The sequence below is a fragment of the Cydia fagiglandana genome, chromosome 17, assembly GCF_963556715.1.
Source record: "Cydia fagiglandana chromosome 17, ilCydFagi1.1, whole genome shotgun sequence".
Lineage (NCBI taxonomy): Eukaryota > Metazoa > Arthropoda > Insecta > Lepidoptera > Tortricidae > Cydia > Cydia fagiglandana.
Genome location: NC_085948.1, coordinates 1,785,063 through 1,810,564, shown reverse-complemented (window position 1 = coordinate 1,810,564; position 25,502 = coordinate 1,785,063). Strand labels below are relative to the sequence as shown.

General features: G+C 36.9%; 5 protein-coding genes across 10 annotated transcripts in view; 2 read left to right on the top strand and 3 right to left on the bottom strand.

Annotated features, from left to right (window-relative positions):
- Positions 1–25,502, bottom strand: part of LOC134672789 (RNA-binding protein lark) — a 529,293-nt gene that overhangs the window by 378,228 nt on the left and 125,563 nt on the right. The window lies entirely within an intron of this gene.
- Positions 9,913–13,875, top strand: LOC134672858 (large ribosomal subunit protein uL2-like; the record flags this gene model as incomplete). The annotated part of the gene is made up of 2 exons (XM_063530808.1): positions 9,913–10,146; positions 13,423–13,875. Coding segments are annotated over 2 exons (651 nt in total), but the record flags the coding sequence as incomplete, so codon positions are not given.
- On the bottom strand, positions 14,063–16,488 carry LOC134672782 (serine/threonine-protein kinase RIO3). Its single transcript, XM_063530726.1, has 2 exons — positions 15,004–16,488; positions 14,063–14,660 (listed from the first exon to the last, which is right to left on the bottom strand). The coding sequence occupies exons 1-2, from the start codon at positions 16,342–16,344 to the stop codon at positions 14,226–14,228; spliced, it is 1,776 nt and encodes a 591-aa protein (XP_063386796.1). The 5' UTR covers positions 16,345–16,488; the 3' UTR covers positions 14,063–14,225.
- LOC134672746 (large ribosomal subunit protein eL34-like) lies at positions 16,999–19,254 on the bottom strand. The gene is made up of 3 exons (XM_063530690.1): positions 19,170–19,254; positions 18,963–19,034; positions 16,999–17,323 (listed from the first exon to the last, which is right to left on the bottom strand). Exons 2-3 carry the CDS (start codon positions 19,025–19,027, stop codon positions 17,029–17,031), a joined length of 360 nt encoding a protein of 119 aa, XP_063386760.1. The 5' UTR covers positions 19,028–19,034; positions 19,170–19,254; the 3' UTR covers positions 16,999–17,028.
- Positions 19,556–25,502, top strand: part of LOC134672785 (bone morphogenetic protein receptor type-1B) — a 123,563-nt gene continuing 117,616 nt past the window's right edge. Inside the window, exon 1 of the mRNA XM_063530730.1 lies at positions 19,556–19,687. Coding sequence (XP_063386800.1) covers positions 19,684–19,687 — 4 coding nt within the window. The 5' untranslated portion in view covers positions 19,556–19,683. The remainder of the gene's footprint in view (positions 19,688–25,502) is intronic.

Here is a 25,502-nt window from a genome sequence, read left to right as displayed (position 1 = left end):
GCTGTAAGCAACAAGCTCCACTTCGGAAGAGTATCTAAGCAGCGGGTTGTGAATCAACCTGCGCCGTCGGTATAACAATCATGCATCATAAAACGTTGACCGTAAACGTTACATAGTTCAATTTCAAAGGAAATGAACTACTACTGGTGATATAACTATCGGAAATAGACGGCATTTGTAGGAGGTGCTTTTACATAATGTCTAAAAGGACTCTATATAGTACAATTTTAATTTAGTATGGCAATCCGCATAGTTACCCATGATTGTTCAATAGGAGGTGAAACATCGGCTTCTTTAGTGGTAATTGTTATGCCTATGTAGACGATGAAGCGCCCCTTCAAATTACTTATGTAAATAAATAAAGAATTTATGATAAGATTTTTCGTAAGTTGAGTTAGAGTGGAGTTACTGATTCTGTTTCGAAAAATCGCGTATTGAATTAGAGGTGAAGCCGACTAAGGGACTAAGCTGTCGAACCAACAGCCACGGTCCACGGCTTTACCTTCATCTAAATTATGATTGTTTAATTTTTCCAAATAGATAAATTAAAATGAAGTCACTTCAGAAACTTTGAAACCAAGTGGACTGCGGAGCAAGCCAATATACATACAAATGTACAACGTACGTAAACGTACATACTATCCGTAATATGTAGAAAATATTTGCAGGCAGTCACCGATAGCAGATACCGGATTCTGAAAGAACACGGATCAGAAATATCCTTCTTTCGATTTCCAGATGAGAGGCTTCCTTGGCAGATAAGGAAGTACTCACATGATTTTATAAAGAATAACAACATACGGTGGTTCAGGCAAAATGCAAGATCTAACCGAAATGTGATCCTGGTAGTGAATCATGACTACAAATATGTTCGCCGATTAAATAGAGCCTGCAATTTACTCTAAAAATCAACACTAGTTCTGCTGACATTGCAGCATTGCCAGATCTAAGTACTACAAGCTTAGCTGAAAGGTAGTAGTCCAGGGGCTCCAGGGTTTACAGCATACTGTTGTAACAAGTCTAGTAGGGCATGTAATTGGAAACATCATCGTCAATGCAAGCAATTAGAGTTCCAGGTGTAGTACCCTACAAAATCATCGTATCTTGGTTATAGGGCAGATGTGCTGCTAATAGAATTACAGCATTAGTTGTGAAGACAACTACAATTCATATATTCATATATTCATGATAATATGCTTACATCATTGAATATAAGATATCTGTAGACATATATCAGTGTTACGTCAGGCGTAGCTCACTCCGCGATTTTGTCGCGTCGCTCCAAGTACATGCGGCCCACACCAATTTTGGTGTCTAGCACTAGTAGTTGCCGCGCACCGCTATGTAACGGACACCTGCTCGCGTTTGCGCCACCTTGCGGTCATAATCTGTCGTAATAGACGCGTTTTGTTAGAGAGTGAACCTTCTGTACCTACAGTACATACTATTATTTATTCTATGATTACGTCAAGGTAGTGACATAAATATAATATGTCGCAGAAAGGCCAAGATCATCAAATAATTGTTTATTTGTGGGCATCATGATGCCTAATTAACCCTAGGGTTCCCTCACGACAATAAAAACAGTCTAAAATCAATTGATACACAACTTAATTGCACGAAAGCCAATAAACAACATACAACGTCCTTGTATTGCTAAATTTCTAACCAAAGTACCTACAAATTATTAATAATAATAATTCAGCCTATATACGTCCCACTACGGGGCACAGGCCTCTTTTCACTCGCGAGAGGGCTTGGGCTAGGGTCCCCATGCTGGCCTAATGCGGATTGGGGCTTCAAAGTACAAATTAAGTAATCAAATTAATATTTGGTAATGAATGCGTATACACATGTTAAGGTTTGACAGGAATTGTGCCACAGCATCGCCCGCGCGCGCCGGTGCTGGCGCTGCACTTGAGATTAGATGATATCATGAGACACCCGTGGTTTGTGCAACTACAATGCTATAATGCCAAGAACTTATTGGTTCTCACCATATACAAATAATAATAATGTTTTAATTTGTCTGGGTGTTACGAAAGTTTCGCAATTGGTTTGTAAAGGTTGCACTACAATTTAAAGTGGATAGGTCCACCTCCTCTTTTCTTAGTCAAAGAGTCTTCCATCATCAGTCAAGGGGTTTTTTACACTCTTATAGAATATTGTATGTCTACAAAAGCATTAAAAACTCACAAATCGTGCTAAGTCTAACAATAAAGCATCGTACAATCCATTACCAGCGCGCGAACCATAAAATCTTCAGTTTGGGAATCAGCTTGCCACCAGAAAGAGTGAACTTTAAACAACCTACAATTACAAGCCTATGTTATAATTAGCCTAAAAATTATAGGTGAAGGCATTGGAATTATTCAAAGATTAAAAAATCTTCTAAAATATTCTACTTGGTAGACGGATCTTCAGTCTACGCACAATATCATGGAGAGATGTCATCCACAACAACTGGAGTTGTCAGCATCACTTTAAATTCATAATCATCGCCTTCATACGATTGTCACCTGCGTGTCAGTGATTTTGTTCATTCGTTAAATACATGACTGACAAGCATATAATATAAAAGCTTGGTTGACCCGGCACCAGCTTAATTGGCATGTTTCCAGTTATCTGTGATTCATAATTGACACTTGAAATAGGTAGGAGGACTAGGAGGCCTTTTCATATAAGAATTAATATCTATTCATGAATTACTATTAATATGGTTGTTTTTAAAGCAACCCTCGCCTAAAACTAATCAGTAAGGTAGGATGTATTATCGGCTCAGTTGAAACTACTGCTGAGAGTTGTTACTAGTTAGTAACGCATACATTAAATCATGAAGTGTTGTATTTTCTTCTTCACTTTCTGACGCTACTTTCAGGCAGAGGAGTACTCGATTCGAAATAAATCTCAATGGCTTCCACAAATAAGTACATCATGTTTATAATTTTTTGGTTTTACTCATTTGTTTACGGAATATGTTGTCCTTATGTAATGATAGCCCATTAACAAATAAACCTGGTATACCTAGTCAATAACTATTTATATCTAAATAATGACAATGACGTATTCTAGTGGGTACCTATACTTACGAACATTTGGTTATTTGTCCACATAGACGTATATAACATTACATCTGGCCTATCATATGATGCAACTTACCAATTTATATTAAATTGTTGGAAAATACGATAAATCAGAGATCAGAGAGGACCCAAGCTTTTCCAATTAGTTACAAATTTTAAACAGTTGATGGGCCGACAGTGCTATTTTTGTGGTAAGCAGTAGATAAGTAGTAGTAATATCATTACATCATACAACAAAACCTTTTTATCACCTAGTGGGCTATTGTAAGGAAAGCATCAGAGGTAGTTTGGACGGGTTTAATGTAAAACTCACTCGATGTGGTTCACGTTACATGCATCAGAGCTACTACTACAGATAGTGGTTACACTTAAAAATTGTACGACCTACAAGTACCTTCTTATATCTTTAATTATGATTTTAGGGACAGTTTTTCAACTAATAATTACACAGTTTTGTTTTATATAAAAAGTTAAGTAATTTTATAGTCGCAACGGATAACTTATGTTGCCAGTCAGTGCTAACAATTGTCTCATCTATCGGTAATTTCAAATAAGGAAAATCTAGTTTGACGCAAACAATCCTTTAGTATATCTATATGGAATAAATTTCAAGACCACGTTCTTATTATGTGATTTTTGCATAAATAATAAATATTATCAGTCACAGTACGCCCGGACCAGCGCCGGCAGAGGTTTAAACACGTCTCATAATGTGGTTCAAGCGAAGGCACGGACACCTAAATAGAACCGTTTTTCCCCCGAAGGGTAAAAAACGGATATTTAGGTTCCTGCCGAAGCTTGAACCACACCTAAGGGCCTTGCCGGCTTATGTGGTACTGAAGAGAAAGCAGCCGAGCGCTGGCAACCGGGCGACATTAGTACTTGAGTGGCGCGATAGATGGCGCTACTAGTTGATGAATTCGCTTGATTAGGGCTGAGTTACAAGGGTGTTATCTCATAATGTGGTTCAAGCTTCGGCAGGAACCTAAATATCCGTTTTTTACCCTTCGGGGGAAAAACGGTTCTATTTGAACTATTATGCATGTTGTTTTTATTTTGATCCACTTCAATATTATGTATGGGTATGACCAAGTATTACGTAGGTACTACTTTGTGTGCTGGTGCAGCTACCTATGTTAATGTTCCTGAACCCTTTGTGATATATCCTCTACTGCAACGTAAGGATACAACTACTGTAAGGCGTATCAAGCTCTTAACGCGATAACGAATTAAATTGATTAAAAACTTTGTCGAGTTAATAATACACCTTAGCACTAACACTCACACACTATAAACTTATTAAAACTAAACAAAGTTACGTCACGTTGCACTAAACATCTGCAGGTGATCGCTTACGTATTATATATGTTGTCTATAAGTTTCGCAATGATTTATTTTGTTACTTGCATTTTACACAAACTTTTTCCTCTTAATTTTTAAGCAGTTGGTAAACCTGCATATGGGTGGATTTCAAAATCGGGCGAAAAGTTCGGTCTTTATAAAAAAAAACTAGTGCGTTGTACGAGTTGCAACTTTTTTATATGTTTTTAAGAACTATTATCTTAATGTTCCTTCAATTACCATCTCCAATAACTTAATAGTTTTTTTTATATAAAATGTTTCATGTGTCTAAAATCATCACCGTCTACCGGAAAAATCTAAACCTTTTTGTTTGCAGTGAAAATTATAGCATACCTATCGTACGATTGCGATTTTTCTTTTAGTTCTATCTTTTCCATGTTGTTGTTTAACACATGAATAAATATCCAATAATTCCTTCATCGAGAAAGTACATTTAAAAATATTTAAAATTTTGTCACGAATATTCGTCAACACCGTCATGGTTATGTCAATGTGAGCTTATCTCCGTGTATAAACAACAAAATACCGCTAAAGGTCCTTGCCCTATTTTTCACTTTAGTATAAAATGCAAAAAATTATTTCACTATAAATTCACATCATTGAATCGTAAGAAATATGACGAACAAATTTGTAAAACGTAGTTTGTCACAACAGAGCATCATCTCCGTTATGCTATGGTTTAAAGAAGTTACGAATGATATATTAGAAATAATTACCGAAATGAATGGAAAACTACATGAAATTTATTGTGTGGCAAAGACATTAACTACTATTATTCCCATTTTAGAAATAAAAACAAGAAACTCTCAAATCGTCAACACCATACCCATCATCACCGGGAAAAAATGACGACCGGTGATGATTTCATGTGTATAGTGATGACGGTTCTCAGAAACTTTTCTAGTTATTTTGTTATAATTCACTATGATATTAAGCTGTATGTTTGAAAAACGTTTTCTATGTCTTCTAACACTATATAATGTCTACCTTATAAATGTAGCATAAACGTAGAAAAAGATATTACTATTTCTTTCACACTAGAGGGATGGTTAGGTTTTATATAACATGTTGACTAAAAAGGCAAAATTTAGGTCACTTAGAACTTAGAACGTATTTTTTTTGTTTTTTTATAATCTAATACTATATGTATCGTGCAACTTAGAGTCTGTAATTGCATGTTAGTCGTGTTAAAACATTGTGTTTAAACAAGCAACATCTATTAAGTTTTAAGCGACCATAGGCTACAGTACTGGCTCACTATCCAGATGGCCTTATGTTTTTTGATGATATTACATTAATTGATGTATATAATTACAGCAATTAATAATTATACCATTTGTTAGTCACCCGACCCATTCGGCCCAATACCTAACATTTTGTAACTTATGACATGCATTAAAAGTAGGGATCTTGCAACTTATAAAACACTTATTATATAAAAATGTTTAGCTATTAAACAAAATATGTATGGATTTAAATCACTGTAACTATTTTTAAAGTTAGTTTATAAAACAACAAAAATACAAACATTACAAACTTAGGTAATTAATCAAACTATCAAAAAAACACGTAATATATCATAACAATTACGCTCATTGGTAAGCCAGCCATTTTTTAATATGATATAAATACCAAGTTATGCAGCAGATAAAAGAAGATGCGGGCTTAAACTGATAATAAGAGTACAAAATTGATAATATGATTTAACATTGAAAAAACCCAAAAAAATAAAATACATAAATTGCATATTTCTAAATATAAATTATTTAAAATTATACAATACAAATACTTGTTATATATTTATTTATTATATGAATAAAATGTATTTTTTATAATTATCTGAAAATAATTTATGAAGCTAGTCTTATGTTCAAAAACGTGTTATTTGTAATGTTTATTAAAGTTCTAAATCCTTACAATTAAAAAAAGTTTTTATTTTTTTTATACGTTTTTTATACATATATAAATTTGTTCCCAAATCGTCATTACCGTACCTGCAGTATCATTACCGTCCATAAAAGAGTCATTACCATACCATGGTTTTCATCACCGTCTTGCGTTTTTATTTTCCGAAAGCGATAACTTCTAATATAAGCCACAAATGATTGTATAAATACCATAAATATCCTCAATATACAGCCCTCTATTACTTTACACAGCTAGAATCGTGTTAAATTAAACTTTAAAAAAAATAAAAATTTTGTATGGTGAAATTTTTAGTGATGAAATCCACCCATATCTGCCATTCTCGTTTATGGGCTCTACAGATCTTTTCCTTTTCGAGTCGCGGAATGTACGGGATTTACGGGAACTAATACATTCCACAGCATAGAAGTAGCATCCTATAATACTAGATTCATGTTCCACAGCCTGTTGCCAATGCGGTTGCTCCAATAGGAAATGTACTTGCTATGGATTTTATCGGCGATGATGGTAAACCTGCTCTGAGTCTCTATGAAGTAAAAGGCTTGCTACACGGTCGCCGACAAGCCCCCAGACCGCGTGGCCTTGGCCGGTCCCGGACCGTGTAGACAGTTGTTACCAACAAAATTTGACCAAAACTGACCAAGGACAGACCAAGGTCAGACGGTTAGAAGGCTTGTCGGCGACCGTGTAGCAAGCCTTTATTAACATTTGAAATTACTGACAAAATCATGAATCTAGTATTAAACTGGATTGGGCATGAGTGGTGGGGATAACTGACAGAACGGGATAGTCTTATGTATCTTTCAGTAGGAGTAGCAGCGAAAGCGCTATTATTGTTTGTCCTTGTCACAGTCTCACATTTTATTTGTTCCCCACCTTTTTTTTAGTATGGAGAATGGTGGGCAACAAATGAATTCGACCAATCACAGTGTCGCATTTGCGTATGTTTTGTCCCTCACGGAGGCACGCGTATACCATTTCTATAGGATGCTACTTCTATGGACAAAATGTATATTATTATGGATGTTGTAACAAGTAGGTAACTAGGTACAAAATGTATAATGATAAAAGGCTTACTACACGGTCGCCGACAAGCCCCCAGAGCGCGTGGCCTTGGCCGGTCCCGGACCGTGTAGAAAGTTGTTACCAACAAAATTTGACCAAAACTGACCAAGGACAGACCAAGGTCAGACGGTTAGAAGGCTTGTCGGCGACCGTGTAGCAAGCCTTTAATAATGATGTGAAGAGAGTCCATGAGAACCTGTCCGCATGAAACATGCTGTGGTGGATGGATAAGTTGTATTTTGTCAGCTTGAAAGTATTGGTAGGTAATTAGGTATGCTAATTTGCTGTACAGATTACAGAAGATCCAAGTCCCAATGCCAGCGCTAACAGTTGACAGATGTATAAGGTAAATAATTAAGCAATAATATACTCTTTGCCAACGACATAAAAGCGTGTTTTATTTTGCACAGTTTTGTTCTCAAGTCCTTTCTTGCCAACTGCCGCTCTCCTTAAACCCGGGCCGCCTAAAGTATTTCAAACTGTTGTGCAATACAGGGTAATCAAAAGGCATATCGATCTTCATTTATTCAAAACGGGCCCTCTAAAATCATGGGTCGTATGATTCGCGCTTAGCGCAAAGGCGCTGGTTCCATCTTCGCTTCTCACACCAGCAAGAGGAAAGGAGCTCCTAAACTCCGTTCTCTGGACTTCGCGGAACGTCACGGCTACATCAAGGGAGTCATAAACAGTGGCGGATTTCCCATAAGGCACAGTAGGCCCGGGCCTAGGGCGGCGAGATATAAGGGGCGGCAAATTGTGACAAAAAATTCGCTGGTGATAACAAAAAATAACTCAAAATTAAGCCAGGCAACGAATTCTCAAAAAAAGGTACCTAAGCATTTCCCTCTATATATAGAGGGAAATGCTTGAAACACAATTTTTAGTGTTCCGTACAAAACTTTGTTCACGGAACATTTATTGACTTTGTATTTGTATCTAACTTTATTTGGACTATCTAGGAGGTGAACATATCAAAAGTCCCCGGCCGTAGCCCTTGAGCCGGGGGAAGAGAGAGGTTTGAAGGTCACATTTTTCAGTTTTTCGCTTATATCTCGGAAACTATGCGTTCTAACGACATGATCATTATACAAAATGAAAGTTGGTTAAATTTTCTACAGCCTACATTTTTTACGATATCTGAAGGGCCCTCCACACTTGTGCGCGAATCAAACTATATCGTGTTACATATCAAATCAAAGAGCTTATTGTAAGAATCTCAATTTTTTTTTTATAACTTTAGGATACTTAGGAGGTTATAACTATTGATTCATCTACTACTTTGATAATATTATTTTATCCTGTACACATAATTAAAGTATAAGAGCAATAACGAGAGAATCACTAAAAAGTAGCTGTTTCGGGCGTTACGCGAATTGGCCTATACCTTCTGACCATCAGTACCAAAATGCATAATTAAGCGAATTTTATCAAGTAAGCTCCAGTTTTATTTATGTCAAGTAATAATAGTTAGTATAGTCTACTGAAACACTGAAGTAACACTTAGTATCACTTTTTATTTAATTTTAATAAAATAAATTACCTGTTTCGGGTGTTACTCATGGTTCGTTTCGGGTGTTACGAGTACGAAATTAAAACAGATTTATACGAAATTATGGCTCATTTTATTGAAATTATTGTCTTTTTAATAAATTCGATTAAAAATATAAGTAATAAATGCTGAATTATTTTAAAATACATTATCTTAACAATAAAAACTGTTTCTCGAAGATATTATAATTACTTTTCTTTCGATGCGAATATTTCCGAAAATATTCACTTACCTAATCAAAAACTTGTTGAAGGTGACACCTATTCATTTTGAAAGATCTATCCAACAACACCCCACATCACAGGATTAAATGCAAAAAAAGTTTTAAAATATTTTTTTTGTACAGGAGCTACCATAAAAAAATATTTTTTTTCAGTTTTTTTTTGTGACATGAAGGTTCGGTACCTATGTTTTCTATGGAAATAGGTTAGTTTTGACTTCTTAAACCAGTTTTCATTTTTCAACCCTTGGTAGCGTTTATTATGGAATGACCCATAAATAGTTAAGCAGTTATTTAAGAAAATAGGCAAAAAAAAATGTTTTTCTTATGTTTATTTTTTAGATTTTTTGAATGTTTTCGTAGGTACATAAAAAGTCAAACTGTCACTCAAAATGAATAAGTATTTGCTTATTTTTTTCGTAAAACATATGTTCCTATGATCATGTCACAAGGACGTATAGTTTCTGAGATATAATAAGCGAAAAATCGAAAAATGTGACCTTCAAACCAAACCCCCCTACTTTTGATATGTTCACCTCCTAACGAGTCCAAAAAAGTTACTAAGTAAAAAATGTGTCCCAAGCATTTCCCTCTATAATATATCTTTTCGTTGCCTGATCTAAATGTAGTCAATATGATGGGTGCTAATGCTGAGAAAGGGGCGGCTACAAGGCTTGGGGCCTAGGGCGGCAAAGACTGCAAATCCGCCACTGGTCATAAAGGACATAATACACGATCCTGGCCGCGGGGCACCACTAGCTGTGGTACACTTCCGAGATCCTTACAAGTTGAAGACTCGTAAGGAATTACTAATCGCCCCTGAAGGGTTGTATACTGGACAGTTTGTTTTCTGCGGGATGAAAGCTACGCTTCAAGTTGGGAATGTGATGCCAATCGGAGCGATGCCTGCAGGCACAGTTGTCTGCAACTTGGAAGACCCAGCAAACATTTTAAGTATTTTTTCCTAGGCTCGAAGAAGGTTTTACCAATTTAAGTAAAAATTACGTCCTAAGTCACCAACAATGTTACGTATTGGACACTTTTACTTTCAAGTCAAAATATAGGGACAATAAAACGTAAATTTCACTTCATAAATACACCATGAAGTCACGGACTTAATGGTTGAAAATAAGTCGAATTATTAGGTAAAATTAACTTCGAACCTTGACAAATAGGTCAAATGTACTAATAAGGCATTTTAGGTGTATTTGCGACGTAATTATTTCTTATACGGAGACCATGAAGTCAGGGACTTATTGGTTGAAAATCGGTCGATTTATTAGGTAAAATTAACTTCGAACCCTGACCAATAGGTCAAATGTACTAATAAGGCATTTTAGGTGTATATGCGACGTAATTATTTCTTATACGGAGACCATGAAGTCAGGGACTTATTGGTTGAAAATCGGTCGAAATATTAGGTATAATTAACTTCGAACCCTGACCAATAGGTCAAATGTACTAATAAGGCATTTTAGGTGTATATGCGACGTAATTATTTCTTATACGGGGACCATGAAGTCAGGGACTTAATGGTTGAAAATAAGTCGAAACATTAGGTAAAATTAACTTCAAAGTTTGACCAATAGGTCAAATGTACTAATAAGACATTTTAGTTGTATTTGCAACGTAATTATTTCTTATATTTTATTTTATTTTCTTTATTGGAGAAACAACAGAAGTAAGTACATAATAGTTAATGGTAAGTTATATAATTCAAAAGATGTGCACCTACCTCCTAAAACGCTCTCACTTAGAACTATACATAATATAGGTAAAGGTATGCTACGGTAACCTTAACTAAGCTAACGCACACTAGCGACAAGATGCAATGAAACCAGCTAAATATACAAAGAAATTATGTTGTCTCAGCTAGAATATCAAGAATTTGTTTTTGGAATCGTGCTCTGTTTGTGTTGAAAATGTCCACGGCCGTGAATAATTTATTGTAAGTATTGCAAAGGCGGCGCAAAGGTGCGCGGATCCCAGCGTTAGATGAACAAGTTGGGACGGCGAACAAGGCATTAGAGCGGGCGGTACTGCGTGAGGGGACCCTAAAGCAAATGTTGTCAAGCAGCTCTGAGCAGTCGTACCTGTCATGGCAGATGTTGTGGAGAACCATCATATCAGAACACATGCGCCTTGAGTCGAGGGAGGGTAGCTTATAATGTTTTAATAAATTACAATAGGACATGCGTTTGCCAGTTAAGCGTCTATGTGTAGCCCGCAAAAACTTTTTTTGGACCATTTCAATTGCGTTCGAATACTTGGAGTAAAATGGGTTCCACACAATTGATGCATATTCCAAATGCGGTCTAACAAGAGCTTTGTATAATAGAATGTACGTGGATAATTTTTTAAACACTTTTGCTGTTCTTAATACAAATCCTAACATTTGATATGCTTTAGAGATAATTCGTTCAATGTGACTGTTAAAATCAAGTTTATTGTCAAATAATATACCTAAGTCACGTACAGACGATACTTTTGTAATGGCCGTATTGCCAATTCTAAATTCAGTGTCAATAGCCCTTTTTTTATTTTTAGTAAAACACATGTGCAAACATTTATCACCCGCTAATTGCAGTTTATTCTTATGACAGTACGAGGTAAAATTGTTGATATCATCTTGAATTAAGTGAATGTCATCACGAGATTTAACTGATTTAAATATCTTTAGGTCGTCTGCAAACATTAGAATACTACAGTTCTTAAAACACTCTTTAATGTCATTTATAAAAATAATGTACAACAAGGGACCCAAAATAGAACCCTGTATTACCCCAGAAGATACCGTTGTGAGGTTAGACCTAAACCCATTCAAGGCAATGACTTGGGTTCTGTTAGAGAGGTACGACATAAACCAACGTAGGAGGTTTCCCCGAATGCCATTGTAAGCCAATTTTTCTAAAAGCAGTAAATGGTCCACCTTGTCAAAAGCCTTTCTGAAATCGGTGAATATCACGTCAACCTGTATTCTTTTATCCATAGATTCAAATAGGTAGTTTGTGTAAAGTGTAAGATTAGTGATTGTAGATTTACCTTTCATGAAACCATGCTGCTCTGGTATTATAGCATTAACAAGCGAGGGATACAAAAGGTCATGTATTAAACTCTCAAATACTTTAGGGATGCAAGATTGCACAGATATAGGTCGATAATTGGTTATATCTGCGCGTGACCCATTTTTGTGAATTGGTGTAACATTAGAAGTTTTCCACTGCTCGGGAAAGACACCTAAACTCAGGCATTTATTAAATAAAATATATAATATACGGAGACCTTTAGGTCGTCGATTTTATGTCGATTTAGCTACTAATTTTAGGTAAATGTTACTTAAAATAGATACCAAATTGCGACCATATAGTTAAAAACACTTGTAAAGTACTATCGATACCATAAGGTTGTGCCGCCATTTTCTTTCATTATAACGAGATGCTAAATATAAATTGCATAATTTAAGTTGCTTTATATCTTGAATGGTGCCATCACACGGTACTTCATTGTGCTAATATTCAAAATAAAACAATATTTTTGATCGAGTCAATACATTCACACACACAAATATTCAATTACAACACTCAATTACAAGCAAATATATGCATTTTGATTTTATAAAACGTTGAAAACTTTAATATTTCAAAAGCCCATCGATAGTTTAGTATGTAAACCTAACATATTGCACGAAAAAATTTTCTGCGCACTTGATTTCACCGTTCTTCATCTGCGTAATCGGCCTAAATTATTTTACATGACTTAGTGGCCGCCATTATCATTGCACAACTTTGAGTTGTTTTCTTGTTAGACATTTTGTTTCTGAGTGAAAAGAATATATAAGCGTAATGTTTGTGTCTCTTTTTCTCTTCATCGCGTCTCATCTAAATATTGCCTCGCATAGTAATTATATGGATAAAAATATGTCACCATCACGTCTAAAGGTGGTAAAGATTACCAAATTAGTACATTTCTACTACGCAGCACGTCGTGGCGACGTCGAATCCACGTCGGAAACATGACCTAGTTTTGACCTAATGGTTGTAATCACTAATTTACCGTCAATAAATACGTCGCCGGCACGTGCGTTTTTTCCCCATTTATGTCGACTCGACGTGCCCACGACGTCGATTCGACGTGCCTCATTTTGATCCCCTAAATTGTGCGACCTAAAATAGGTGCCTTTTTCGGAATATTGACCAAAAATGTTTGCTGGGGAGAAGGTCGGTGACAGAGGTAGGCTTGTTCGTGGTTCTGGCAATTTCGCTACAGTTATTGCTCATAATTCTGACACAATGAGAACCAGAGTGAAATTGCCATCTGGTGCTAAAAAAGTTTTGCCGTCTAACAACAGAGGAATGGTTGGAATCGTTGCTGGTGGTGGACGTATCAAAAAGCCTTTAATCAAAGCTGGTCGGGCGTATAACAAGTATAAAGTGAAGCGTAACTGCTGGCCGCACGTCCGCGGTGTTGCTATGAATCCTGTGGAGCATCCCCATGGTGGTGGTAATCATCAGCATATTGGCAAGGCTTCGACGGTCAATAGAGGAGCATGTGCTGGTCGCAAGGTCGGCCTCATTGCCGCCCGAAGGACTGGTAGGATTCGTGGTGGGAAAACAAATGCAACGAAATCGGGATAAGTTGTCAAAAAGAGATTAAAAATAAAAAAATAAACAAACTATGACTTATTATTTTTCGACCGTACTTAATTTATCCAACTAAAATCATTGTTAGGGTTCAAGTAACAAGTAACCCTTTAGGTTAGCATTCGGAAGTAAATCATTGCGTGTCAACCATTTAATTCTATATTAAAATATAATTAAATGGAGAAAATTTAACAATTAGTATAGTCAAAGTCAGCAATACAAGGTGGCAGTTTTATTGTGTAACATACAAAAAGTATTTGAAGTATTTCATACACAGATTTCATACAAACACCTACTTAACCCACAGGTAGCTACGCTTTCAATAAGCAACTGCACCTTAACTCTATAACTTGAGTACACCATGGACTCTATACAATCTTTTAAGATTTTTTCTCCTTCTCAGTACTACCTATATCCCCGACCGATGACACATCAATGATATTACCAAAGTTGGTTTCTTTATCGACAATAGATGTACTTGGTTCAGAAATATTAACCTCGTTACCAAAGTTTGAAGCGGTATCAACAGCCTTAGCCTTTTGCGACTGTGTCCACATTTCCTCAAACTCATCATCATCAGAATCAATGTCAGAGTCACTCTTTTGCTTTGATTCACTGCTCTTACTCCAGCAGTATTCAAACGGATAGCTGACATTCCTGTTGTCGTCTGGAGCTATTTCGAAACGGGAGGAGAGTGAGTTGTATGTAGTGTGGACTCCTTCCAGCATGTTGAGATCCACTTCTTCAAAACCTGTGATGGACTTGAAGAGTTCTTCAGCTGTCTTTACTTCTGGCACCCCCTTTTTCTCAAAGAACTGAAATGTAAAAAGCATTTATGTAAACTTGTAAACTAAGCAGAAAATATGTAAAACTTGATAGTATATTTATAAAGAGTTTCAAGGATAATTTGTATTATTTAGTGGTCCTGCATATTGTGCGTAACAAACATAATTTACATACATTATGCAATAATGAGGCAGTTTTGTACAAATTGGGTCCTTAAGATGACCTTGAGTTAATAGATAAGATAAACAAGTTTGTTTTGAAAGAAAATAGACTGAAGTCATGTTGTGCAATATAGCTAAAATAAGTTTTGGGTTCAGTGATGTCAGAATTGTGGAAATTCTGTTGTACCATAGTATGTAAAAAAAATCTTACATTGCTGATATTACGGCAATCCCTGAGCAGGAACTCTAATCCATTAGGATGGTCCGGCTGCACAGACTGTGACACATCAATGAACCAGCACTTGTTCTCCCACCACAGGATGTTGTACTCCGACAGGTCGGCGTGGATCATGTGCCCCTCCTTGTACAGCTTGTGAACACCGTCCACAACCTCCTTGTACACACTCTCCCATTTCTCGGGGCTTAGGATTGCATCTCGCAGCTTCGGTGCAGGTTTATTGTCCCTCCCAATGAAGGACATTACAAGGATATGTTTTTTCAGGCAAATCATGTCAGGGCAGTTCAATCCGATCTTCTGCATCCTCATCATGTTATGCATCTCTTTCTCGGCCCACATATGAACGATTTTCCTTGGGTTTTGCTTAGAAAAGCGGTCTTTGAAGCGATAATCAGCTTTGATATACTTATCGCGAGTTTTGAACTCATTCAAAGTAGTTTTGAACACTTTGATGGCGCATTCTTTAGGCAGAATCATGTCTGGGAATGAGGGGTCGCTGTTAGCGTGGAGTACGATTGATTCCTTCCCAGTTGAGATTATACCATTAATATCCTCCAACATTCCATTGTTAATGAGCTTGAAGAGAATCAGGCGAGTAGCTTCATCAAGACCCATTTCAGCAGTAGCTTGGCTTTCTTTTCTGTCCAACATCTTATGTCTACGCGACTGGTGGTGTCTAGTTTGTTCCTTCAAATGGTTGAACACAGAATTTGGCAGTTTCATGTCGAATCCAGCGCCGTCGCCCGTACACACCTCGGGCGGGAACGCCATGATGCGGCACGCGTTCCGACGGCCGTTGATCACGCTGTCGTGCTTGGTGACCATCTCTCCATCCTTGATTATGTACCCCCGTTTCGGCAGACTCGCGTATTCCTTCTCGTTCGTCTCAAACCGATCCCAGTCTTTCTTAGCTGCGACTTCGACATCCTCATCTTCCGAATCTGTGTCGTACACGAGATTTTCGGGCACATTGCGATAGTTATCATATGACACGGAAACTTTGGCATCTCCGTTGCGCTTCTTCTCGACTCTCTTGATTTCGTCATCGTATTCTTTGTCGAACTGACATTGCAACACTTTTGCAATAATAGCATCTGAATCGCAGTATTCTGTCAAGTTTGCATCCTGTAACTGCTGCAGGATCTCTGGAGGAATGGCATCGGATGACGATGGACACACTTGCTGATCAGATATCAGTTCCGCGAACTTTATTTCTTCTTGGACCTGCAGTCCTTTCGCATACTGTTCAGACATTATGTCCGATAAGTTTTCTGCTGCCACGGGCGCTGTAACTTTTTTCCAGGGATTCGACATTTTGTGTTACTTATTTATTAACAATATCACAGACGTTTCTATAGGAAATAAATAAAGATTTAGGATACAATTACAAATAAATAATTTCACAATAATATCTACACGATGTACGATAAATTTAGCGAATGAAATGAACGGAACCACAGGTTATGAAATGTAAAGCACAGACAATGTAGACAAGCAATGTAGCAAAACGTCAAATTCCATAAACTACATGTGTACCTCTTTTACGAGCACAGGCATTGGCATACAGCCGAAGTATATTGCACATGGCATACGTTGGGGATGTGAAGAGCCAGGATAGATGGCGGAAGGCTTACCTCGAAAATCGTTATCTGCAGCTCTCTCGCGCAAATATGCCACGGGCTAATGAACGCCGATAGTCATCTTCCTCGCGTTGTCCCGGCATTTTGCCACGGCTGAGCCTCAGCCTGGGGTCCGGTTGGCAATTAATCCCAAGAACCGGTGTAGGCACAAGTTTTTTACGAAAGCGACTACCATCTGACCTTACAAACCATCTATAAGTTAAACTAAGCTAAGTCGGCAGCGATTTTGATAGCCCAGACTTATTACTCTCAAAATTGTATTCCTTTTTCCGGGACTAGCTCTTAAGGGACAATGATAAGATTATGATTGTTCAATAAAACTCACATCTGATTATTTACTTTTATTTATACCCTAAGCTCATTTCGCGGCCTTCTTGCTGATCCTGGGGTTGGCCTGTTGCGCTTTGTACACCTTCACCAGCTTCTGCTCCTCGATGAGGAAGGCGCGGACGATGCGCTGCTTGACGCACTTGTGGCAGAGGACACCGCCGTACGCGCGCTTGACAGTCTTCTTGCGGTAGCAGAGGCGGGAGCGCTCAGCGGGGCGCGCCGGCTGGATGCCGCGGAGCTTGCTCTTGCAGTTACCGCATCTCGGGATCTTCTTGGGCTTCTTGACGTACTGGTAGACTAGGCGGCCGCCAGGGGTGCGCACTCTGGAATTTAGAGAGAGAGAAGTATAAAGTACCAGGTTATCAAAGTTTTTGGGTCGGAAAGAGAGGTATAAGGTCAATATGGCTAATTCCGTCATAGCGACTATTCCGTCCATTAGCGTTTTTCCCAAACAAGATTAATAATTTCGTCAACAAAGCAGCGATTGCTTTTAGGTTCAGCAATCAAAAGCAAATGTTTTTTTTCCTACGATTGAAAATCAAAGATATATACGCTTGTAGACAGAATAGGCCCTATGACGGCATTAGCCACATTGACCTAAGTGGTATTAGAAAATGATTAAGTCGGAAATGTGAGCACATATTCATGGACTTCAGAATAGCTGATCAGAGAAAGGTTAACATTGGTAAGTTAAAATACTTCTGTATTTTACCTACTAGTGAACTGTTGAGTTTGATTACAAGTCAATCATCTTGAGTTCTTGACCAATATGGATGGGATATAAGCTGTAAAGGTAACCTGTAGTACTACAAAACACCAACTCGGTTTGGTCGTAACTACTGGGAATATTTTTTACACAAATTGACTAAGCTCCACAGTAAGCTCAAGAAAGCTTGTGTTGTGGGTACTCAATGATATATATGATATATAAATACTTAGAAAAAAACCATGATTCAACAACCAACCAACAAGGCAATGCTAGTGACTTCCTTTTGATATTTAGTTAAACAATACCTATCTTAAGTTTCATTTACAAAGGCCACATTTGGAAATAAATGATCAAGAATAAACTAAATATTGGAAGAAAGTCACTAGTGTTTCCTCGTTCACGGTAGAAAAATCTCTATATCTACTTAATTAGTAATTATAACTGCGTGCATGGACTCAGTCAACTAGTATGTAAAATATATCATATGATGACTAGCTATAAAATAATGTTTAGTATATTAATTTTATAGCTCTGACTGTGATGGGCTTTAATGACTGTAATCATTTCTAAATAAAATTTAGTGTCAAAGCATCTCTGCTTGATTCTTTAAAAAAAAATTGTGTGGTATCCACAACTGCGCTGCATGGATATCATTGTTCTTGCCTACACTGTGCAGAAATTAACAGCCCACACCTACAGGACACTACTGTCTGTCTGTGGGTTGTACTTCAGTGGATTTGGTATACAAAATGTTAAATTTTCAAGACTGATCAACAAGAGACAATACACAAAGTTTACAATAAAAATAATAAAATACTAAGATTAATCATGTTTGAATTTGACTTGTACAAAGTGTCATATTTACAAATCAAACCCACATTAAACGAATTTGTTTCCATTCATATTAGAAAGTACTAAATGCAGTACCTAACCTAAATGATTGACAAGCAGGAGAAAAACATTGTGTGAAGTGAAGATTTCAGAATGTTTTGCTAGATATTAACTGTAATCTAAACGTAATGATCAAATTTCATTAAAAGGTTTATAAACAGAAGATAAATAGTACTTGGACACATGTTCAGCGTCTTTCAAATATCTGCCTAGGATCAATTTTATTCCAGTTACCGACTTAGAGGTTATGTCAAAGGTAAACTTTAAATTTGTACGACAGATATTTGTAAGTTATCATGCAAATCGTTACCTGTGACGGTCTGTTAGGGTATTTTTGTAATAAATCAAGTAGAAAAACTCACATCCTTCTCTGGTTTGATTTGGTATTGTACGACAGACGTCGTCTGAACGTTAGCCGCTGCACCATCTTGAAGCTGAAATATTAAAGAAATTATAAATTACACATACACGGCACTGTAATGCACTATCTACTGCATCAATTTTATAGTAATTATCGCCGGATTAATATAGATTTTAAGAAATCTTTAAAAAACACACAAATGTCCAACCTTTTTGACAGCTCTTGACAAGAAAAGAAAAATAGAATTTACGTTGGCAATACCATTGGTTGGTTGGTTCTCTTTGCTTAGAAGCACCATGCAATATTATTTAATGAATAAAATTTTGCATCAAAATAATATAAGAGAATGGGAAGTAAGGAAAAATAATGCGTGTAACACAATAAATGAAAAGGATTGCATGAATAGTGTCTTAAAAATGGATATAGTCACTTACAATAATGATTTTAAATATAAAAATGGGTTGGTTAATTTATTGGACAGTGACCGCTACCAACTTTTCCATAAGTATGTATTGGTTACAAATTACATGTAGAAATAAAATTTATTTACTAAAGCGGTTTGGCACCAACGAGAACAATCTTAAAAAAAACAAAAGAATGTTTTAAAGAATTTAAAGCTTGCAACCCATAAATTGTAAAATGGCCGCTGTGTGATGATTGTGGTGATGTTATTTGTGTTTTGTATCGCTGAACCGTGTTTTTAAAGTGAAATTTGGCTGATAATGGGTGAGTTTTATGGTTTTCTACTGCCATAGTATATAAAATACAAGTTGTAACAGTTTAATTTCACCGAACAGCAATGTAACTAAATTTACGTACAAAAACCAGTTCAGTATCCTTTTAGTTTGTCCGACTTACTAGCCTTTGAGAGAGTTTACTTGCACGTGAATGAATGTATAACATCTATAAATTAATCTGTTATCAAATAGTAATAAAGCCAAATAGAAAAACTTGACCAGCAATTGTAAATTAGAAGTTGTTCGTGTATCACACAACAAAAAAAGACAGATCCTGAATTTGTCTACTTTTGGTTAACTATTTGTTTTGTTAACAACAAACTTATTCTATTAATGATATTATCAATAAATACAGTAATTGGAGTATTTAAATTAATAATTGATGCCAGGAATTCACCGCAATATCCTACTTTTTCATGGCTGAAGAATTTAGTTCTACATGTTTATCTTTTTTATTTCTTATTTATTGATATCTAAACCTCTATTCTAGCTAAAAAATTGTATCAAGCTGCATGTAGTAACAAGACAAGAAATGTGTGTTTGTTACAGTGGTTTGTTATCCTACAGATCTGTTCTGTTAGCATATTTGTCAGTAGATGTCACTACAGTACAGTTTCCATTATCTAGGAAGGGTGCGCGCGGAGATAGTAAATAAAAACATTGCTACAGACATAGAGTTATATATTTGACAGAGGGAATGTCACTTAAGACAAACTGTGACCCTGCAATGGCGGACGGTTTGAAAGTGTGCGTGTAGACGAGTGATACCATGTAACACAAATTCTCCCCTAATGGTGAAACAACTATTTTCCTTACATAACAAATAAACGTTAGCTATCAAAAATTATTCATGTTCTTTAATTTCCTTATTATCGGGAAATTACCATACCGATCTAGTTTGAAATGCAAAATCAATAATTTAGCTATTTAGCTAAATGTCCTAAATGATCGCTTATGTACATAATGATTTAATAAGAAGGGCATCAATTACCCTACTTTCGGGGAATTACCCTATTCAACTTCCTGGTCACACTCCTGTTTCGTATTTATAAACAATGAAATATGGAGATTTTATGTACAATACCATGATAATTGATAAAAATAGCTATGAAAAGTTATTCCGTCACTTTTTTTCTTTCGATCGGTACAATTCTTGCAGGATTTAACTACACATGCCGGCATGTTTTACATTTTCCTTGGACAAATTTACTTCACTGACGTTTTGAACCGTCTGACGGCAAATTGGTGGATGAGGGCATTGAGATAACTGTCAATGTGTGTGTGTCACGCGTAAATACTAGGAAATTGGTGGATGATGGAATCACAGTTTTTGTCTGAAGCCCGCTCCACACTCGTGCGCGAATCGCGGCGCGAAGCCGCGAACGCGAGTCTGGAGTCGATTTCGCATATCAGCGAACTAGACTCCACACTCGCGTTCGCGGCTTCGCCCGCGATTCACGCGCATAGTCTGGAGGGCGCTTTAGCAAAACTACGTCCGTAGTATTCTAGGTCCATGGCTACAGATGTATTTTCACGAAAATGTAGGAACGTGTCTTGCTATTTCAGTCAGTCTCGGTACAAATTGTACTGAGGTTGACTGAAGTAGCAAGACAAATACGAACGTTTCCGACAAATTACGAGTGAAAACAATTATGCAGTGCACTACAATTTTATTTATTTATTTATTTAATCTTTATTGCACAAAAGAAAAAATCTTATAGTACAAAAGGCGGACTTAATGCCATAAGGCATTCTCTACCAGTCAACCTTAAGGCTAAGCAGAGAGATTGTGAGCGGTGCAATTTTATTGGTATTAAACAGCAAAGAGGCTTGAATTGTGTATTTATTAAATTTAGACACTATAAAAAATATTTCCAGTAAAAAATGAATTCTTAGGAACGCAAGTGCATTCTTATAATTTGAACACTATGTTTTCTTAGCAAATTATACTAATTTTAATATAATTTTGATTCACATGAAAGGTTTTTAGTGTTCCATACAAAACTTCGTTCACGGAACACTTATGGGATCACTTCAGTCTTGCAAATCAGTTATTTTTTACTAGACCTACAGGTTGAGTCATCCTGAATTGTATCCTGCTGGCGCCTGTGCCAATTCTCAATAAGCCATAATTGAAATTTGAATCACTAGTAGTTGACTGGGAAGTATTCAAATCATACGAATTGTTACTTCAATTGGACGTAGTTTAGCGTAAAAGATCCATCCTTTAAAATATGTCATTTAAATGAATGACTTTTCCGTTTGACAGAAAGTTCAAATTTTACTAACAGATTTTTGCGGATTGGATCTTTTACCCTAAACTACGTCCAATTGAGTTAAATGATCCTGATGTCATGACAATAAGTCCTTGTCAATTTAAGATGTAAAATAAATATATGTAAAGTAAGTAGTCTCATAAAACCATAGGGGTATGAATGAAAGGATATGCTACACAGTCTCTAAGGATGATGGCAAATAAATTATGATAAATGACACCTACAAGATTGACATAGCATAGGATTTTTTTATTTTCTTATGGCATTCCTATAGTAGTACATATTTATATTTTAGGTTTAGGATTGATAAAAGTAAAGAAAGATAATATTTCTGATTTTTTTTTACTATTTTAGGGAGTGATCAAGCATAAATTAAATCTATTATTTTCATAAAAGCAGATCTATGATCTATGTCTCTTTAAATAGTTAGTTTTGTATTTCAATTAATAAAATTTACCATAATTTACTGTATTAAAACCTCGAGTTAAGCGTAATATTATGTACGGGCGGAGAAAATTTGATTTAGGTAAGTATGTATGTAATTACGAAACTTTCTTTTAGAAGACAAAAACACCAAAATGTGTTCCCCCAGTAATAAAAATTAAAGCACATTTCCTGCCACATTCTTACACGATATTCTCACCTAAAAAGAGGCATCAAGATTAATTCACCTATATAAATCGGGCCCGTGTCGAATCCATTTTCGTGGTTACCCATTTAAGGTAATATGAGGGCTTATATATGTACGGCGTTCGAAGGGCCGCCGGGAGTAACGAATGTGAGAACCCTGGTGGGAGGGTTTTAAATCACTTCTATATGTCTGTCCTATCTATATTAGCATTTAGTTAGTCCGTTTCTTGACTTATGCCTCCTCCAAATCCGCCCAAGACTTTCTGTCTCTCGCCACTTCTATATGTAGCATGACTATTGTATAAATAAAAAGTGCATTAACAGAGTGGTTAACTTCGAGACTTGAACCCATGCTTGTTCGTAAGTTCTCAAAAAATTACTATGTTTGGGAACAAACGTCATTTCATTTTATATGACCATTAGCTTTTCGAACGAAAAACTAACGAAGAATTTTGAGAGGACCAGTGGTGCTTAACAATCCAGAAAATTCGTTGTTGCAAGGTGAAGGTAAGATTTTAATAGAGAAGGTAAAATATGAATTATCATATTAGTAGGGATTCGTATATAGGTAAAATATGAATTATCATTATAATACCTGCAACTATCAGCCCTATATGCATTGTATCGAATCGGATACACAGTAAAAGTTTCTAAATCAGCATTTTAACACAGAATATGAGTTTAATAAGAATAAGAAACCGACTGCCGAAACCTACCACCGTACATTAATAATACCTTAGCTTAGCGCTTAGCATCTACTTTATTCATACCGTGTCTGGGATTGTAGATGAAATGTCAATTTAACGGTTATAATATTAGAGATGTTTCTAGCTAGGTAATGCAACCATCATGAAGCAAATGCAACAGATAGTTACAATGGTATAAATAATTAAGTGCTAGCAGTTTAAAAACTTATGTATTTATATGGCCACAACGTAAAGTCATGAACTATATAATCTATGGAAAGGGGAGAACCACGAAAATAACAAACCTAAGTCTAACTCTACATTTAATTCTAAATACCACCTTTATTGATCATAATGTACTGTTTATATTTTGACTGCGCCGTAGGTGTCAGAATAAGTGCAGCGTACAAAGACGCTTCTCCGAATCGTCCGACATTGAGATGGGTCGTCTTTAATAATAATAACAATACCCCGCGGGGGCAGCTTGTGGCGAGCTGACGGTGAGTGGCGACACCGCGGACCCCTATTCCAGAGGGCCCTGTCATCTGGCCCTCGCCTCTGTGCTTGCCTTGATTGGCCGGCCAGAGTGGAGTCGCAAGAGCGGGACCTATTCTCCAGGTTGGAAGTGTAAAATGTCATAACGCCGGCGGCCTGCTGAACGGATTACCGGGATCTGGCTACCGCAGACTCACCTCTCGACAACCTCACAGCCACTCCAAAGTGTTGCCCTGTTGTCGCACTGTGCGTGCGGCCATTGCGGGGCCCACTCAATGAGTTGGCGAGTCACCACCTGTCTGATACAATTTTGAGACTGATTGTCACGGCAGGTGTCCGCTAGTCTCTCCCATAGCCCATTATCCAGTCCATCCAACTTTCAAATCTATAGCCCATGACCTTAGTTCCCATCGCAGCACAAAAGTGCTGCACTGCAATAGTCTTTGCACCTGGCGGGGACCATCTCCGGATGTATCACATTGTGCGTTCGGGGATGGTATCCGCCACGTGTATCCCTTGCTTTTAGATTAAAGTGTCTTAAAGGGCCTCTGCGCTGTTGGCTTCGGCCCCACGTACCCCTCCCAAAGGTCCGGAACCCCATGGTCCCGAGATATGGAAAAGACATAACAATAAACGGATATTACCATAGATATGGAGATTCGTTAGAGCTGAGCTCGCAGCCGTATAAAATCATGAATCAAATATGGCGTTTGATGATGAGTACGTTTAGATGCTGAAAATATATTTGAGACAGTTGAACCTGACGCCAAAAAAAATTGTAATTATAAGAGGCACAACGCGCTTTTCTAATTCGACCCTGTGGCAATTTGTCTTAAAATGGTCTATAGAATTTAACATTCCTATTTATAAGAGCAGGTTGTGTGCAATTTCACAAATTCGTCTCAACTCTGCAGCAGAACTTAAAAACTCGCGCAACAGCATACATCGAGCGCGATTCCATATGTATTCGCGCCAAACACGGCATGCCGTGCTAGACGTGCTGCAATCTTGCTCTGTCAAATACTACAGTCAACTGTACCCATATTTATGTCCTTGACTGTACTATAAACGTTTACAAACCTGCCCCCATTAATCCCCCAAACCTGCTCAAAGACCGTCTCGCCCACTCCATACCATTGTATTCCGAAGCTATGCTTGAGAGGCGTCAACTCTCGTCCGAATGACAATGTACAATGCGTCCAGCCCCCTGCATTGCTTAAACTTGTAATGGAACCATCAATATTGTGATGACTTTCTGGAATTACTTTTTAAATTTACATTTTGAGTAGCATTTGTTTGTGAAGTTTAAGTCCATATGGACTTGAGGTTTTCTCATGACACAGCCATGTGTTTTTATGTATTAATTAGGGTCATAACTACTCAGACTGAAAAAGTCCCATCTCTCCTTCTTTTACCGAAAATTCTAGGCATTTGCGTTTTTTGTTGTTGAATTAGATAGGTATACCTAATACCGCTCCTGACGCAGTTTTGCATGTATGTTATGCAATCAGGATGTTTATCACAAAATAAAAGAAAAAAAAAATCCAAAACATCCACAAAAATCTTAAATAAGTTTATCGGCAATCGGCCATGCTATCTGTTTCTCGAACAGTAACATATCAAAGAAACAAGTTCAAAATTCCGAACTTTTAGTCTGATTATTTCGTTCTGACCTTTAAGTATGGAAGCTGAAAATTTTTGGCGTCGTAACTCATTA